At 40.5% G+C, this 15271-nt stretch overlaps 2 protein-coding genes across 7 annotated transcripts; one reads left to right on the forward strand and one right to left on the reverse strand.

Annotated features, from left to right (window-relative positions):
* Positions 1–21: 21 nt before the first annotated feature.
* Positions 22–12358, reverse strand: KIAA0753 (KIAA0753 ortholog). Of its 6 annotated transcripts, none has more exons than XM_030288212.4 (15): positions 12225–12358; positions 10824–11436; positions 10219–10325; positions 9870–9932; positions 8821–9036; positions 7537–7747; positions 6287–6483; positions 5004–5173; positions 4149–4238; positions 3891–3978; positions 3514–3687; positions 2399–2480; positions 1633–1753; positions 1265–1489; positions 22–1163 (listed from the first exon to the last, which is right to left on the reverse strand). In XM_030288212.4, exons 1-15 carry the CDS (start codon positions 12312–12314, stop codon positions 1046–1048), a joined length of 2565 nt encoding a protein of 854 aa, XP_030144072.4. In that variant the 5' UTR covers positions 12315–12358; the 3' UTR covers positions 22–1045. The 6 variants fall into 6 exon arrangements, with proteins under 6 accessions (XP_030144072.4, XP_030144071.4, XP_012424213.5 ...); XM_030288211.4 differs by having other exon boundaries at positions 6287–6486; XM_012568759.5 differs by lacking the exon at positions 4149–4238 and having other exon boundaries at positions 6287–6486.
* Positions 12359–12777: 419 nt separating this feature from the next.
* Positions 12778–14982, forward strand: TXNDC17 (thioredoxin domain containing 17; the record flags this gene model as incomplete). The annotated part of the gene is given in 4 exon segments (NM_001245492.1): positions 12778–12940; positions 13680–13761; positions 14034–14109; positions 14697–14982. Coding segments are annotated over 4 exon segments (369 nt in total).
* Positions 14983–15271: the final 289 nt, after the last annotated feature.

A 15271-nucleotide genomic window follows, 5' to 3' on the forward strand; every position in this document is an offset into this window, starting at 1 on the left:
AGAAGTTAAATTAAAACTCTGTTCAGTGATAATAAACAAGTGTTGTTTATTAAAAAATAAAACATCTTCAAAACACTTTCACACACATATGTACATATAGAGACACTATTGCTTTAATATTTTTGACTTTTAATTTTAGAAATCAGCTGGTTTAAATTACAGAAATCACATATCAGTGAAGTCCCACTTCAGCAGTAACATTTACATCATTATATTTGATGTAAATTTGAAGATGATTGAAGTAGTAAACCAGGCTTCAATAGCAACAAAATTATTTTTAAAATGTATGTTCTAATTGGAGAAGTAAAAATAATCTTAGAAGGTTAAAAATGAATGTGTTACAGATTGAACTATATCGAAGAAAGAAATTGAAAAAGGAAACAGACTGTCCTATGTTCTTTGTGTTACCTCAAGGGCTGAATTTGCATTTCCTTAGTATACTACGTAGGTAATTATTAGTCATTGCTCTGACTCCAGACATAATCCAAACTAGTACCTTGATTACTTGAAACAAGTTAATTTAATGTTGCAGAAATGCGAATTGCTCATTTATTTTATTGTTCTTGATTTCAACGGGATTCTTAAGAGAAAGGAATGTGAGGCTGAATCACTCACTAAATGCTGATAAAAATGTAACATTTTATACTAGTTTAAGAAAAAGAAAGTAAGATCCCTATCATGTGCTTCTATTGGAAGGTCTCCTTTCGCCTGTGCATTATGTACTAGAGGTACTCAGAACTCCATTCTAAAGCCAATGGCAAGAGCCCAAGCAAGCCTGCAAGTACAGCCAGTGACAAGTGTTTGCATATTTCTGCTGTGCCATGAGAATCCTTCACTGGATTGCTACATATCCAAAAGAACTCACTCCAGTCTAGCATGTGCTAAGGTGATTAGCCAACAAAAGGAAAAGTAAGGAAGTCCTTTCTGAAAAGGAAAACATTATTATAATGGCTCTATAAAAACCTAAGATGAATCTTTGATGGAGATCCAGTGCAGAAAATCTGTCAAGCTGAGGCTGATGTTGATGGGACAGGTGGGAAAGAATTCACTGCACTGGCTGCAAAAACTCTGACGTGAATACAGCTTCTGCATAGTCCTCACAAACATCCTGCAGCTCTGCTGCCACGTCACACAGGGCTTCTTCTGTCAGTTGCTCTGCAAGACTAAGGGAGAGAGAGGGCAAAAAAGGAGAAGGAGAATGTTCAGAAAGTCAGCTTTCAAATTCCAGTCTTTCACTTCCAAACCACAAAGATAGTTCATATACCTCTCAGCAATCTGCCATGGATTGAAACTGCCCACTACCTCATGGGAAATAAGCTTTAAATGATGCTTGTATCTGCTGTTATAATCCAAGATGCTCTGGAGCACATTGCTTGGCACAGAGAGAGACACAGAATATGCTTTCTGTAGAGAATTCAGAGGCAAGGGCTGCAGAATGTCATTTCCAGTCTGCAATTTCTCCTCTGCTTCTTTATTTTCATCAATATCACTGGAAATATAAAATAATCATCAAGACAGAACTAAATTTTTAAGTCTCTTTTTGAAGAGTCAGTGTAACGAAAACACTATAATTAAGTCACATAGATCTTACGTTTAGTGTAAGTTTAGTGTAGGGCCAAGTATTCCACTTACGTGCTGTCAAAAGGTTTCTCAAATAAAATGTCTGTTTCCAGCTCTCCGTGTCTGATTAATTTGGTTATCTGAACTGGATGAGGAGATGTAGGTTTTTTAGCTGTTGATGCCGTTTGTAGTTCTCGAAGGAAGAAAATACTATTTTAAATTGCTTTTTTGAAAGAGACAAACTACATCTACTGCAGGTTAAGTCCTCACAAAGACTTTTGTTTCTTTTAAGGCAAAGTCCTCTAGGTAAGTATTCAAAATGAGAAAAAACATAAATACAGCTCAGTGTATTAAAGCTGAGCATTTTAGAAATACTACCTTTAGTATAAATCATTTGTGCTGCCAGTGAGTAGTTCTAGCAGAGATACAGAAAATACCACTGTAAAAATAGCACAGTCTATCAAATTCAGTGGTAAATCCAAGACATGGAAAAAGAATCTATAAAGATTTAGGGTAAATCTTCACCAGTCTTACTGGGAAATTTTCCAACTTGTGTTAAACAATACAGTTTCAGTGAAGTTGTATGTGATCCAGTCGAAAATCAATGTAGCTTCATTGTGCTACTCAATCAAACCACGGGATAAAGAAAAGGAGTGCTGATAAAGTACTGATTTTAGAACTACATTTTAGAAACTGTCCTCCGAAAGAAGCACCTATGGTAAAAAATGTGTCCTAGTAGCACTACTTGATCACACATAATCCAATTACTTTGTCAAAACACCTGAATTTAAACCTACAGATTACAGGGAAAACAAGTTGTATTAAAAAAGACAACTACCCATTTTGTCTTCCTGGGCCCAGAACTGGGAGTCACTGTAGATTATCTGGGTAAATCTCCTGCGGACAGCCTCCTGGTACCTCTGTGGTAGAACACACATGTCAGTCAGCCAACCATGTACCTGGCAGCTCAGCTGTACTGATTATCACTAACAGCAAAGCAAGTCATGATCCTCCTTGGGCAAAACAAGCTTATTTTGGCCAGTAACACAACATAGAAAAGAGAGAGTGGATTGACACAGACATTTCTCTTGTTCAAAATGTCATTCTCAAATACAAAACTAATTTCTAGTCCCATGGGAACTCCTCCCATTTCAGACCAACAGCCCTCACCCAAACAACTGAAGGGCCCTCAAGCTGCTCCTGCCTCACCAACAGTGAATCCAAATGTGTGCTCCAGTGCCTCAGGGACAAGGACACTGCAACTTCACACTTCTAACTGATGAACAGATGTCTAGGAGTAAATGGCACTAAACTGAGTAGTTCTAAGTCACAATACATTTCAGAGAACAGGAGGGTCAAAAAGGAACTCAAAACTATGAAAAACAGATTGAAGAAAACTTTTAAAGAAAGCAATATATGAGAAAGCTCAAGTCAAGTAAATGATAACCCTAAGAATATTTATATAGAAAGACGAATAAAAAGCACAGTTAACTATGTATTTGTCTGATTTCTCCATATTGCCCTGTGAAATACTTTGGATTGCCAGAGCATATTTCCTCAAGATGGTCATGCTACTAGAATAATGAGATTCTATAGCACACAAAAGAGAAAAATTCAAATAAATATTAAAATACTTTCCATTCCGCTAGAATATCAACATAATCACCATACTGATTCTCCCGTTCACGCACAAAGATTTAAGCCACAAAGTCTTGAGATAGAATGCAAACTCAGGTCTGCCAACTTTACAGCAACAGATTAATCAAACACTCTGCTTCTGTTTTTACGCTATGTCTTCTGGAAGCACAAACTCCATCCAGGTCTTTGATCTCAGACACCGATCCAGTCATACCTTGCTTCATTTTAGAATGTAGATACTTACAGATATTATAATTTATGGACAGTAAATAACAAATTCACACGAATGAGACTAACCAAGACAGAAAATCTTACTTCAATTTCTTCCATTCTTTGCAACATTGACTCCAGGCTATGAGTGTCAGCCACAGGTAGGGCCTCAGCCTGGAGTCTCTCATGCTGATCCATGCTCCACAGTTCCTGAGCAGTATCTTCCAAAAGATCATCCAATAGCTTTTCACTCAGAATATCTGCATTTGTTGCAACCTGCTACTTAAAAAAACAAATCCCAAAAACAAATGCTATGGAAAACAAAAATACCTAAACTCAATACAAGAAAGAAAGAAAAAAACCCAAACCAAAACAAAAGTGTCTTGCATTAAATTGAAAGTAAACTGTTTGTTGCCCCTTAACAAATGTTTGACAGTTCTCAAGGCATCATTCACCCAGTGGCATGAGCTTGCCTGTACTACCTGTGTCCTGTCTAACGGAGGCTCTGACCACTCCCGTATCTCCTTCTCAGCTTTGTCTGTATACTGGGCTGGAGAAACAGTTTGTGACCTGCATAAAGAACAAATGACAATGCCATTCTCAAACCTCGTATGCCAACGATAATTTAAACCACCAAACTACATAAATGTATTTTTATATTTACTCCCACTGTTGGGAGTGGGGAGAAGCTCATATCAGACCTGACACCTTTTATGAGATTTTTCAAAGAAAGTCATTACCTTAACTTCTGTATTTTTTCCATTTCTCCCATGCAAAGGTCAGTTAGAACCTTCACTCCTCTTGAATTTTTTGCTTCAAGCCTTGCTAGTCTTCAAAAATAGCACAGTAGCATAAGGAGTTACAAAATGTACATTCTAACAACTGAAGAATTAAATAGTGTGATTTCCAGTATTAATTTGGAAGAGTTACAAGAAATTTTGGAGAGAAAATTAATAGACTTTAAAACCATATAATCCAGAAAATTCTGTTGAGAATGAGGGATCTTGAATCATGTTTCTGCTGTTGGCAAACAGGAACTAGATGCTTATCCACAAATACTGTCCAGAGAAATGAGCTCCTCATCTTACCATGCACACTACCTAGTACGGATCCAGAACCTGGATCTCCTGCTTCAAATGCCACAAACACCAGCCCCAAACCAATATAAATTTGAAGACCCCTGTCTAACAGTATGTTGAATAGAGTTTAGAGTACACAAATCTGCACTTTATTATTGCCTGGGACAAATATATGTATCTTGTCCTTCTGAAACAGGGAGACAATATTTACCTTCTCAATGCAGTGATGGGAATACCCACTCCTCCTCCTGTGTTTTGTCACTGTCCCGCCTTGCACAATTTGCCCTTGACTCCCAGGCAGCAATTCAGACAAAAGACTAAAGCCCTGGCTCTTCTTAGGCTTTAGGAAATGAAACTACTTTGGGCCAAGTGGGAAAGGAGAGGAGCTATGTGACAGCAAGCTGTGCTGTGCCACTGGACTGAAGCCTGGCCAACTCTATCCTAGTCACTAGCACAGATCCAGAAGCATTTCCACGGAAGCGGGGAAAAGGTGGGTGCCAGAAACTGCAAACATACCGCTTAGGTGAAACAGACCGAGGTGGAGGCTTTGAAGGCAGGCGAGACATTTTGCTCTCCTTAGCAGGTCGTTTGTTCTCTTTTAGTTGGAAAGCTATAGTTGGCTCTTGAAATCGAGCATGCTTTCCTGGAGGGTGTGCCCGTCTTGATTTTAAAGATTTCAGCATTCCCTTAAAATTAACATGATTACATTACAAACACATATTCCAGTTGCTGAATTTTTTAAGTATTTGGCATTCTGTTTCAGACTTTATCTTGAAATCTTGCCAGCTGGCTTTGCTGCAGTTGATGTACGTGAAGGATTTACAAGTGCTTTAAAGGGAAGTATAGCTGTGCCTGAACAGAACATATGCTTAATCCTACAACTATTATTTTTGCAAACAATTCCAACTTTTCCAGTATTTCTCTTCATAGGGAAAAACTTACTTTTAATTTTTCAGAATTAGACTCTATGTTAATTATTTATAAATCCAAATAGAAGATTTCCAAGGTAACATTGTATTCAGCTAGAAAACTATAATATTCCCATATTCATATCTGTTACAAAGTCACTTAGGCTCATCCCCTCTACATGAATTATTGTAATGCTTAGCCTTCCTGCCCATGATCCTCACTGATCCACAGGGATAGGAAGCAGTAAAAGTTACATAAGCATATATCTATGTTACTGTTTCAGATTTGATTTTCCTAGTTAAAAGTGATACTCTGAGGAATAAATAAAAGAAAAATACATTCCTTAGCAAAATATAGCCCAAGTCTTTTAAGAACTGTCTTCTTTCCACTATGGAGCTTCTTTCTGGTTGCAAGGACTTAGCAGAAACTAGAACATGTATAGAAAAATTTTATAATTTCTGTTATCAATTAAGTAAGCCTGAGTAACTTATATACTCCTACTAATATTAGCACATTACTGCTGAGTGCATTTTTTGTGATAGAGGATGACCATAGGAGGAAGATACCACAGCTTTAATTTCAAATTTAAAAAAACACCTTAATTTCAAAGATGAAACTAGATTCAGTGAGCATTTCCCTTACCAATTCTGTTGTTTCCAGTTGTAGAGTGTATTTCCAAGGAACAGTGAACACTGTTTTTGAAAAACGTTTGCTAAAATAGCCATAACCACTAGAAATATCAGGCAGATGACACAGTTTATCCCTCTATGTCTCTTAGCTCAGAAAAGCAATATTGTGAAGAAGTGTGAAGCTTTGACAGTGTCCTATACTATATAACAAATCCCAGAAAACAGGTAGAAGACAGCATAAATTATTTATCACTTCCATACCTGTGGTTTTGAAGCCAGTAACACAACTTTCTTCTTCAAAGCACCACTTTCAAGGACAGACTCTTTTTTTACAGCTCTAGTTCTCACCAGTACATCTGTGCTTCCTTGCAAAGTAGCATTTCTCTCTGAAGTAGGTGGGCCACTTTCTTCTTGGTATTTATTGTGTAATATATGAGCACAACTGTTTGCCTGTTGAACTGCTGAAATATTTGCAACATGTCAGTGTTTATCTATACTAAAAATAACATATGAACTGTTAACTATAAGCTGAAAGGGGCAAGAATTGTCTTTTTTTCTACATTTGATACCTCTGTTATCATGAACTTCTAAGCTCTACCATAATTAAAAAAAAAATAAAAGACAAAATTAAAAATTTTAGCCTTGTATTTCCTGACAAGTTTCTTACATTGTTTTGATGAACAGGAAGGTTGGTGTTTGTGTGTATATACATATTTATATGTACAGAGATATTTGAAAATATACATATATATGCAAGTCATGGGAAAGCCTTTTGGGAGTAATTGCTATATGAGGTCTAGGCAGTGATAAAAAACCACCCTCTATTAGGCAGCAAGACACATGGAAACCATTAGATGTTTATATACTGTCTCCCTGGACTGCCAGAATTCAGCACATGGAATTCTTGCTACCTGGGGCTAGTAGAGAATACTTATTATTATAGTACAAACCGGCCTGAGAGAGAAAGTCACCACAAAAAAAGAAAAACAGTTAATATAGTTTATATAATAATGTAAGAACTTACAGTGGCTTTCATGAGGTTCCAAAACACTTCAGGTATAGTTATATTTATATCTCACAACACCTTGAGAAAGAATAAAGCTCCTTTCCTTTCATATCCAAAGCAAAAGAACAATATAGAAAGCCAATTCCAAACAGTTGCACTGCAAGGTAGTGGTGAAAACCCCCAAGTCTTCAGCTTAACCACCAGTTCACCTGTCTCTAGGTAAAAAGTGTGACTGTTGTGCAAAAGATATTAACAGTAATGAACTAGCCAGGATAAAACAGCTACTGCTCCCAGAAGTAGAGAAATCATACCAACCAAGGGAATTCTGAGCCAAAGACTCAGAATAATTTTTCAGTATGAACAGTTAAACAACCAAAGCCTGGTTTTTGTTAGATTGATTTGCTAACATTTAACCAACTCCTGATTAGCAATACCATAATAAAAAATGGAACTGCAGATGGCAAGTTAAGTGATAAAAATGTATTTAATTATTCAAAATACAAACCAGTCAAAAGACTCCTGGCAGATAGAGGTTTTTTAGACTCTTGTCCATGCTGTCCCTTTAAGGTGAGAGGTTTGTTTTCTCCTTTTGGAGATAGAAAGTGCTTTCTCTCTGGAAATGGCTCAGTGTTCCTTGGAGATTTGGCCTGAGAAGCTGAAATGCATTTCTTCACTGTTTTTGGTGTTTGCTTGTTTTCCAACAGTGAATTCAGATCCTGCACCAAATATTAGAGTTTTAATTATTCTCTCAGTAAATCTGATGCAATGAAAAGCAAATTCAAGACATTCTAAGCAGTTGGAGCTTTCTTGGTCTGGTTTTGTTTTGGTTTTTTTTTTTTTCAGATGATAACTTTCAGTTTTTTTCAGACTGATAGCTTGTTCATGTAGAAGCTTTTTCACATTATTAACTTTAATCTTGCTGAAAAGGTTTACACTTTTTGTATTTACAACTGACTCCAGCAAACCATTTGCTTACAGAATACTCAAAAAGAATTGAACACAAGGGCTACAGACCAACAAAAACTTCAGTCACATGACTATGGTAACACAAACACTTCTTCCAATGTTATGTCCAAACTTAACTACCTCCTTTTCTGTTCCCAGGCAGTTAGTACTCTTACTGTTCTCATAAGCAGGTCATAACACTAAAATTAAAAACATAGTTCTTACAGTTTTAACAGTATTTTAAGGAAAGTATTGCTTTTTTTTTTTATTTGTGCAGCAGGCAACATGAATCAGAACTTTTCTATTATACCAATGACATGTATAAGTCATCAGATATCAGTAAAAAAGATATTTGAAGGACACAGAGACAAGTAACTCTTGTACCCACAACTTTATCTTCTGCCTGGACAACTCTGCATGCATCACTGCACGAGATGCTCAGGTGCTCACCACTGATGCGGATGACTGAAGCACGCATCCAGAGTAATAAAACACTTAATGCACACCTATGTATAAAATTAATTATCTCTGTCCTGAAAATGACTAATGAATTAGAAACTGATGCTTTGTTACGACTATCACTACCAGTCCTCATTCTACCAGGACAGCCAAAAAGCTAGGAACAGCATCAACAAGACCAGCAGCAGGTAGCTTCTGTGTTTAGTATGCACATCTCTTTTAGACCACTATTATTAAGGAACCTTAGAAGTACATTTTTACATTAAAAAGTATGGCCTATAAAAAATAAAAGCAAACCCAGTAATATATTCTGCCATTTCATTAACACACTCTCATATTTCACTACCTCTTTCCTGCCTTAGCAAAAACAAATGTTTTTTCCTACCTCAACTTGCAGCAAAATGTCTATGATAGCTTCAGAAATGGAAGAATCCCCTTCTAATTTGGCAGAGCAGAGAGAGAGTTGACGAATGAGACTGCCCAGTTCCTTGTAATGGGCAGGAATCTGCTCATCTGTTTGATCTGTAAACTGATTGGCAAATGCCTGCAAGGTTCGTACAGCTCCTCTGTGTGCTGCTGCCAGCCTGGATACTGCTCGAGACTGGAAAAATGAAAAATAAATAAATGTTTAATAGCTATAGTTTCTATGGATACTTATACTACTGGAAGAATTGTTGTAGAAATGTCATGCAGAAGCACTCAGGCTTGGAATGATTTTAATTGATATTAATCCATTTGTGATACAAAACAAAACAGGCATTGAAGTAATTTACTCAAGATTCCTCACAAGAGTACTCCTATCAATGTCATGACGGCTTCAGGTAAAACAGCCTGGGTATAACAGGTCATGATGTTTTCTACTACCTGTGCCAATACAGAACTGTAGCCATCTACAGTTGGCTGGAGTCTAATGTGCAACAATTGCACAAACAGAATATTCTCAATCCTCATTTTGTTACAGAAGAAAATGCAGGTGATCAAAGAAGCACAAGAGATCAAAAGGGTAACACTGGCTGGACTGTAAGCACGATCTCAGCCACTCCCCTGAAAGGCGCTGGGCAGAGAAGAAAATCAGAAAGAAGGCTGGTAAGATTGAGTGTCATCAATCAGAAGTCTAAAAAAAGCAGGCAAGAGTAGAACACATTGTTATTTCCTTGCAAAAAGAAATTGGAGTGAAGAAGGAATTAGAAGCCATGTAAACACAGAAGACCAACCACCTTCCTCTCATCTACTGCAGATGAGGCTGAGGAGAAGCAGCAAAGGCAGTATCAGGCCAAGTGGCCATACTTCTCAGAGAATGAGATTAAATAGGTAAAATACAAAGGACATCTCCATTCTGGAGAGGGCTTAGCTGCACCCTAGACAATCTAATTCAATTATCCAGAAAACTCTGTTAATAAGTCACTCACAGCCTGAAGGATAATTACATCTTACCTTTTTAGTGTGTTTGATTGTATGAGGACTCAGTTTCTCTAAATCGTTCTGAATTTCTTTTACCTGTTTATCAAGAAAGGAGACAGAGAGGAGCAAGTCAGTCAGAATTAGTTCCATGTCTATAAATGAACAACAGATCTTCACTGTAGCATCTGAGATTTTCCAACAGTGATGCTCACCTGTCTGCCCAGCCATGAGGAAATCAGTCACACCATTCAGATCTAAACTGGAATGTCATGAAACTTCAGAGATAACTTAACTGACTTTCTCTTGCTTCAGTTAGTTTCTAACAAATTCATCACAACAAACTAAACTCCTATGCATCCCAGTTTAAAATCATGGTTCCTACCTGTTGCTGGAGCATGTACAGCATCCGAGCTGACCGTGCAGCTTGCTGCCGTCTCCTAGCGCAAAGCCGCTGCTCGTTTTCAGGATCTAGAAGTTCTCTATCTCTCCCTAAAAAGCACAGAATATAAAGTTTTATATCTTAATTTAACCTGCGAAAATGCCAATTAAGCCATGACAACAGACATAATTTAGTAATAAGCCTTTTCCATGGAGAACCAAACCACATATTTGTGGGGGTTCCTTTAACAGTAATGCAAGTTAGTTACTGTAAACTCTACATCCTGTTTCTATTTAGAATTTGACTAAAGAGTCTAATACAATATAGCTCATTAGTTATTTAAAAAATCATATGACCCCTTAGTTTCATGATAAAGTTGCAGATAAAGCAGTCAAAATTAGAAATGGTTAAACTTCCTGCTAGTTATTACAAAAGAACCAACTGCTTAAGCTGGCTAGCTATTATTTTATTTACTTTTCAAAAAAAAAAAAAAATGGTTCTCAAAAGTTCAGACATAAATATGAATTCTAATATAACCAAAAAATGGGGGAAAAATATCAACAAATTAGTGTACATTTATATTACATAATTACTGTTCAGTCTTACACCTTTTTTAATAATATCTTCAATTTTCTGGACATAGCTCCTCAATTCTTTTTGCAGACGCTGGACTTCCTGCATATTTTGATGTTCTTTTTTATTTAAATTTGGCTTGGAGTCTGGTCCTGTGTCACGGGTTGGAGGAGAGTCCAAAACAGCTGGTACTGGCTTTCCTTCCTTAACTACGCAGAGATAAAGGTTCGTGTCAGAGCTGGCAGACTCCCCTCGGGAAGGCTGATCGAGCCTCTGCTGACATGTCAAGTGAGTCTGAGACTTCAGGGTATTTTTATTTTCTTGACTTGCAAATACCTTAGTCTTCTGCAGTTGTGATTTCTGGGTCTGCAATGGTGTACTGAAGACATCTCCAAATACCTGCTGTTTTACTTGCTCTTCAAGACGTCTTTGTTTGATGTCCCTTTTGGCCAGCTGAACAGCCAATTTAAGTCTCTCTTCAGATACTACTGAGAACATCCCAGAGCTTCTCAGGCTGAGGTCCTCACTTCCAACGAGATTTCTCTGATCACTGGATGCCTTCAGTTTTTCTATTACAATTGGAGGGGGGCGAGAGAATCTGAGAGCCAAGTTCTCTGGAACTGCAGGAACATTTCTATTAAACTGGAGCTGTTCAAAGTGTAAAAAAAACCCTGATGTTATACAGAATGCTACACACAGGTGATACATCTCTGTCATGATGGCACTGTTTTGGATTTATGACGAACACAGTGCTAACAGCGCACCAATGTTTTCATTCTTGCTAAGCAGTGCTCACAGAGTTCAAGGCTTTTTCTGCTCTTCACCTGCTCACCACTGTGTAGCCTAGGGGTGGGCAAGAAGCTAGAGAGGAAACAACTGGATGCCTGACCCCAACTGACAAAAGGTCAGTATTCCACACCCTGTGGCATCATGCTCAGCAGTGAAAGCTGCAGGGAAGAAGGAGAAAGGGGGGGACTGGTGATGGCGTTTGTCTTCCTCAGTCACTGTTATATGTGCTGAAGTCATGGAAATGGCTTTATTTCTGCCTGCTGATGGGATGTAGAGAATGAATTCCTTATTTTGGTTTGTGCACACAAACAGGAAAGCATTGTTTTTCCTTGTTAACCTGCCTTTATCACAACCCATAACTTTTCACCTTCCAGTTCTCTTCCCCATCCCAACTGGAGAGGGTGAGCAAGTGGCCATATGCTCAGCTGTCTACTGGGATTGAACCACAACAGACAATTAAGAATAATTACACACACAGTTTGTGATCTCTAGGTTTACTAAAGGACAGTCAAGATTTCGTGTGACAGCACCAGGAAAGCTAGTATGGCACTCCCTGCTGGGCTGTCTCATGAAGTGGGTCAGAATCATCTTTCTGTAGCAATCACAAAGAACACCAATTCAGTATCGCTACAGACAGCAAATGGTACCTGTGTTTGTAAAGCTTTAACTTCATTCCTGTATCGCTGGGTGGTAGATGCAAACGCATCATCGGACACCGCTGTCTTGCTTCGTACCATCTCATCGGCTCGAGAGCAAATCCCGCTATTACCCCTTGCTTGTGATCACAGCTGTACATGCGAGAACAGTAAACCGTTACTTCAGACTCACAAAAGCCATCCCGGGTCTAATGTGAGTAACAAAGGGAGAACCAGCCCGAGAAGCTGCAGACAGAAGATTGGGCCGGCCTCTCTGCAACCTCCCAGGGCCCGCGGCTGCTCCCGCCTCTGGCCCGAGCGGCGTCCCGAGCGGCACCGGCACCGGCACCGGCGGGCCCCGGGCGCTGCCGCAAGGGAGGGGCTGAGGGCCGGAGGGCCTGAGGGACCGAGGGCCGGAGGAGCTGAGGGCCGGAGGAGCTGAGGGCCGGAGGGAGGCAGGACGCGCCGCCTGGGCCGCACCCGGCGCCCCTCGAACCCGGGCCCGCCGCCGCAGGGGCCGCCGGGAGCGCGCGGAGCTACGGCGGCCGCGCGGGCCGGGCCGGGCGGAGCTGCCGCCGCCGCCGCCATGGGCTGGGAGGAGGCGCAGGTCCGCGGGTACCCCGAGTTCGTGCGGGCGGCGCAGAGCTACCGCGGCCGGCCCATCTTCGCGCTCTTCTGCGGCGATAAGGACGCCGAGGGCAGGAGCTGGTGTCCCGACTGCGTGACGGGTGAGGCCGGTGGGGGGAGCGCCCTGCCTGCGGCATGGGCCGTGTCGGTGCTGAGAAAGCCGGAGAGGCCCCGGGTGCCTTTCCGGGAAATGCCGGCCCGGCACAGCGGTGCCGGTCCCAGGCTCCCGGCGCTCTTTCCCCTGCTAAACCCGACGGCCTGAGCGGGCTGTGACCCGCAGCTGCCGCACTGCCCGTTTCGCTGCCCACATCGAGCGGCACGGGCATGGCCCGGCACGGCACGGGCACGGCACGGGCACAGGCTGTTGGCGAAGGCTCGTTCGGCCCAGCAGACAAACAGCCGTGAGTCCTGCGGTCAGTTTCTCTCGTGCTGCACATGTGCCCTCCCGACGCTGTCCGGCGGCACATTCGCATTCCCTTCTCAGTACTCAGCGCGCTGAGCTGCCTGGGCTGCACGTGCCTGAGCAGGTATGAAGGTGCCTTATGGAACCCTCACCCTGCAGAAGGGCGCTGCGCCGGGCTGCCACACCCGGGACATGACAGAACGACTGTTTCTCTTGTCTTAGAGAAGAAATTGGCCTTTACTCCAACACAAGTCCAGTCAGCGTTCAAGCATGTAATAAACTCTGAAAAACTTGTGGATAGCCAGGTGCAACAAAATACAGATCTCTTAACTAAAGCAGACAGAACATTAATTAGCAGCCTTGCTGGTCCAAGTAAATCCATGTGATTCTGTAGCACGAGTACTTAGTACTAACATATTTTTAAAATTATTTTGTAGCTGAGCCAATTGTGAGGAAGGAACTTCATAACTTGCCTGATGAATCAGTTTTCATCTACTGTCTAGTAGGAGATAGAGCCTAGTAAGTACCTTTGAATGCTGACAAATGTGATGACTTTGTTCTCTTGGTGGACTGATGGTTAATGTGTTGAAAAAACTGGCTATGCTGTCCTTTTCTGTAAAGAGTCAATAATTTGTTGAGGTCTTCACTATCACTAACATAACCTACCTGCATGCTTGTTTTGAGAAGGGCATTGGGAAGGTGTGAGGAAAAAGCCTTTTAATAATTTTGAAGCTATTTTAATTTCAAAATGCCCCTCCACAAGCTGTGCTTAACACCTTCTTTCTGAACAGCTGGAAGGATCCCAACAATGAATTCAGGACGAATCTGAAACTAACAGGAGTGCCTACACTACTTAAATATGGAACAGTAAGTGATTTATGTTCTGGATCTACAAGCATTGAGATGGGGACCTGGCAGGAATTTAGGGCTGTAAATGAATTAGTCACTTGTATTCTCTGAGAACCCTCTCTTGTTTAAGGAGACCATAGCATTCTAAACAGCTCTTCTGCTCCCTGTTCCTCACTCAAACAGTTCCTCAAGAGAGAACCATTCTGCTTATTGTGTAATGTCTGTAATAAACATGCAGTGAAGGGAACACGTGCACTTGGCTCATAGTGCTTGAAGGGTTGAGAAACGTAGCTACATATTGTTACTGTTCCCGATTTGCAGCACTTCAGCTCCTTTTGAAAAATCCAAGCGCTGAACTACGGGAGCGAGACTCAGCAGCTCAAGTTGTAACTGTTGTAACTTGTACATGTTAGTTAAATTAGCAGTTACTTTCTTAGAAACGCCTCTTCCAAGGCCAGAAAACCCTCAGGAATGTTTCAGTTATAGTTACCTTTCTTGTTCCACCCCCACTGCCTCACTCCCCAGGACAAAGTGCTGGATGTGGTTAATGTTAGTATGTACAAATGGCTCTCAGCTAGATTTTAAATGATGAACTTTTCTTTCAGCCTCAGAAGCTGGTTGAAGAAGAATGTTTTAAAGCAGAGCTTGTGCGTATGTTGTTTACCGAAGACTAAAGCCCTCACTAGTCAATCATTGATGAAGATAGTAGTCTCAATTACTGCACTGTCCTTTCAAGAAATCACTGACCTTTGTTAAAATTCCAATGATTAATTGCTTTGGACTAGCCAAGATAAATGTCCTGAAATTCTGGATCCAAATGTTACACTAAAATCTTAAAAGAAAAACTGTATTTTTCCTTTCATGTCCAAATAAACTTGAGTTTGTGAACAACCTCTTTTCAAAGGAGCTGAGCTCATGTTAGAAACTCAGATTAGCCTGCACTTAATGAAATGTAACTGCAAAGTTACAGTGAGTAAGGAGGAAGGGGAGAAACATAAAGACCTCCTTCCTAAGCCTTACCACATAATTACTGAAACTGTTAAGATACATTTTCAATGCCAAAGATGTTTAATGGCTTATCTGTTCAGTCCAGTGTGATAATGTGGTGGCTGACAGCTGCAGTACCTGCTCCTACCAGGACAGGAAATGCAACATGAATGCACCAGAAATACAGTCTAAA

Source organism: Taeniopygia guttata, chromosome 19, assembly GCF_048771995.1.
Source record: "Taeniopygia guttata chromosome 19, bTaeGut7.mat, whole genome shotgun sequence".
Classification (NCBI taxonomy): domain Eukaryota; kingdom Metazoa; phylum Chordata; class Aves; order Passeriformes; family Estrildidae; genus Taeniopygia; species Taeniopygia guttata.

What these genes read in the sequence shown, in the direction of transcription:
- KIAA0753 (XM_030288211.4), bottom strand. Translation starts at nt 12,314, where the DNA reads ATGGTACGAAGCAAGACAGCGGTGTCCGATGATGCGTTTGCATCTACC. An exon ending in CTCCGTTAGACAGGACACAG is followed by an intron (nt 3,688 to 3,890) that starts GTAGTACAGGCA and finishes TTTTTTAAGTAG; the next exon opens with CAGGTTGCAACAAATGCAGA. An exon ending in GAGAAACCTTTTGACAGCAC is followed by an intron (nt 1,490 to 1,632) that starts GTAAGTGGAATA and finishes TTATATTTCCAG; the next exon opens with TGATATTGATGAAAATAAAG.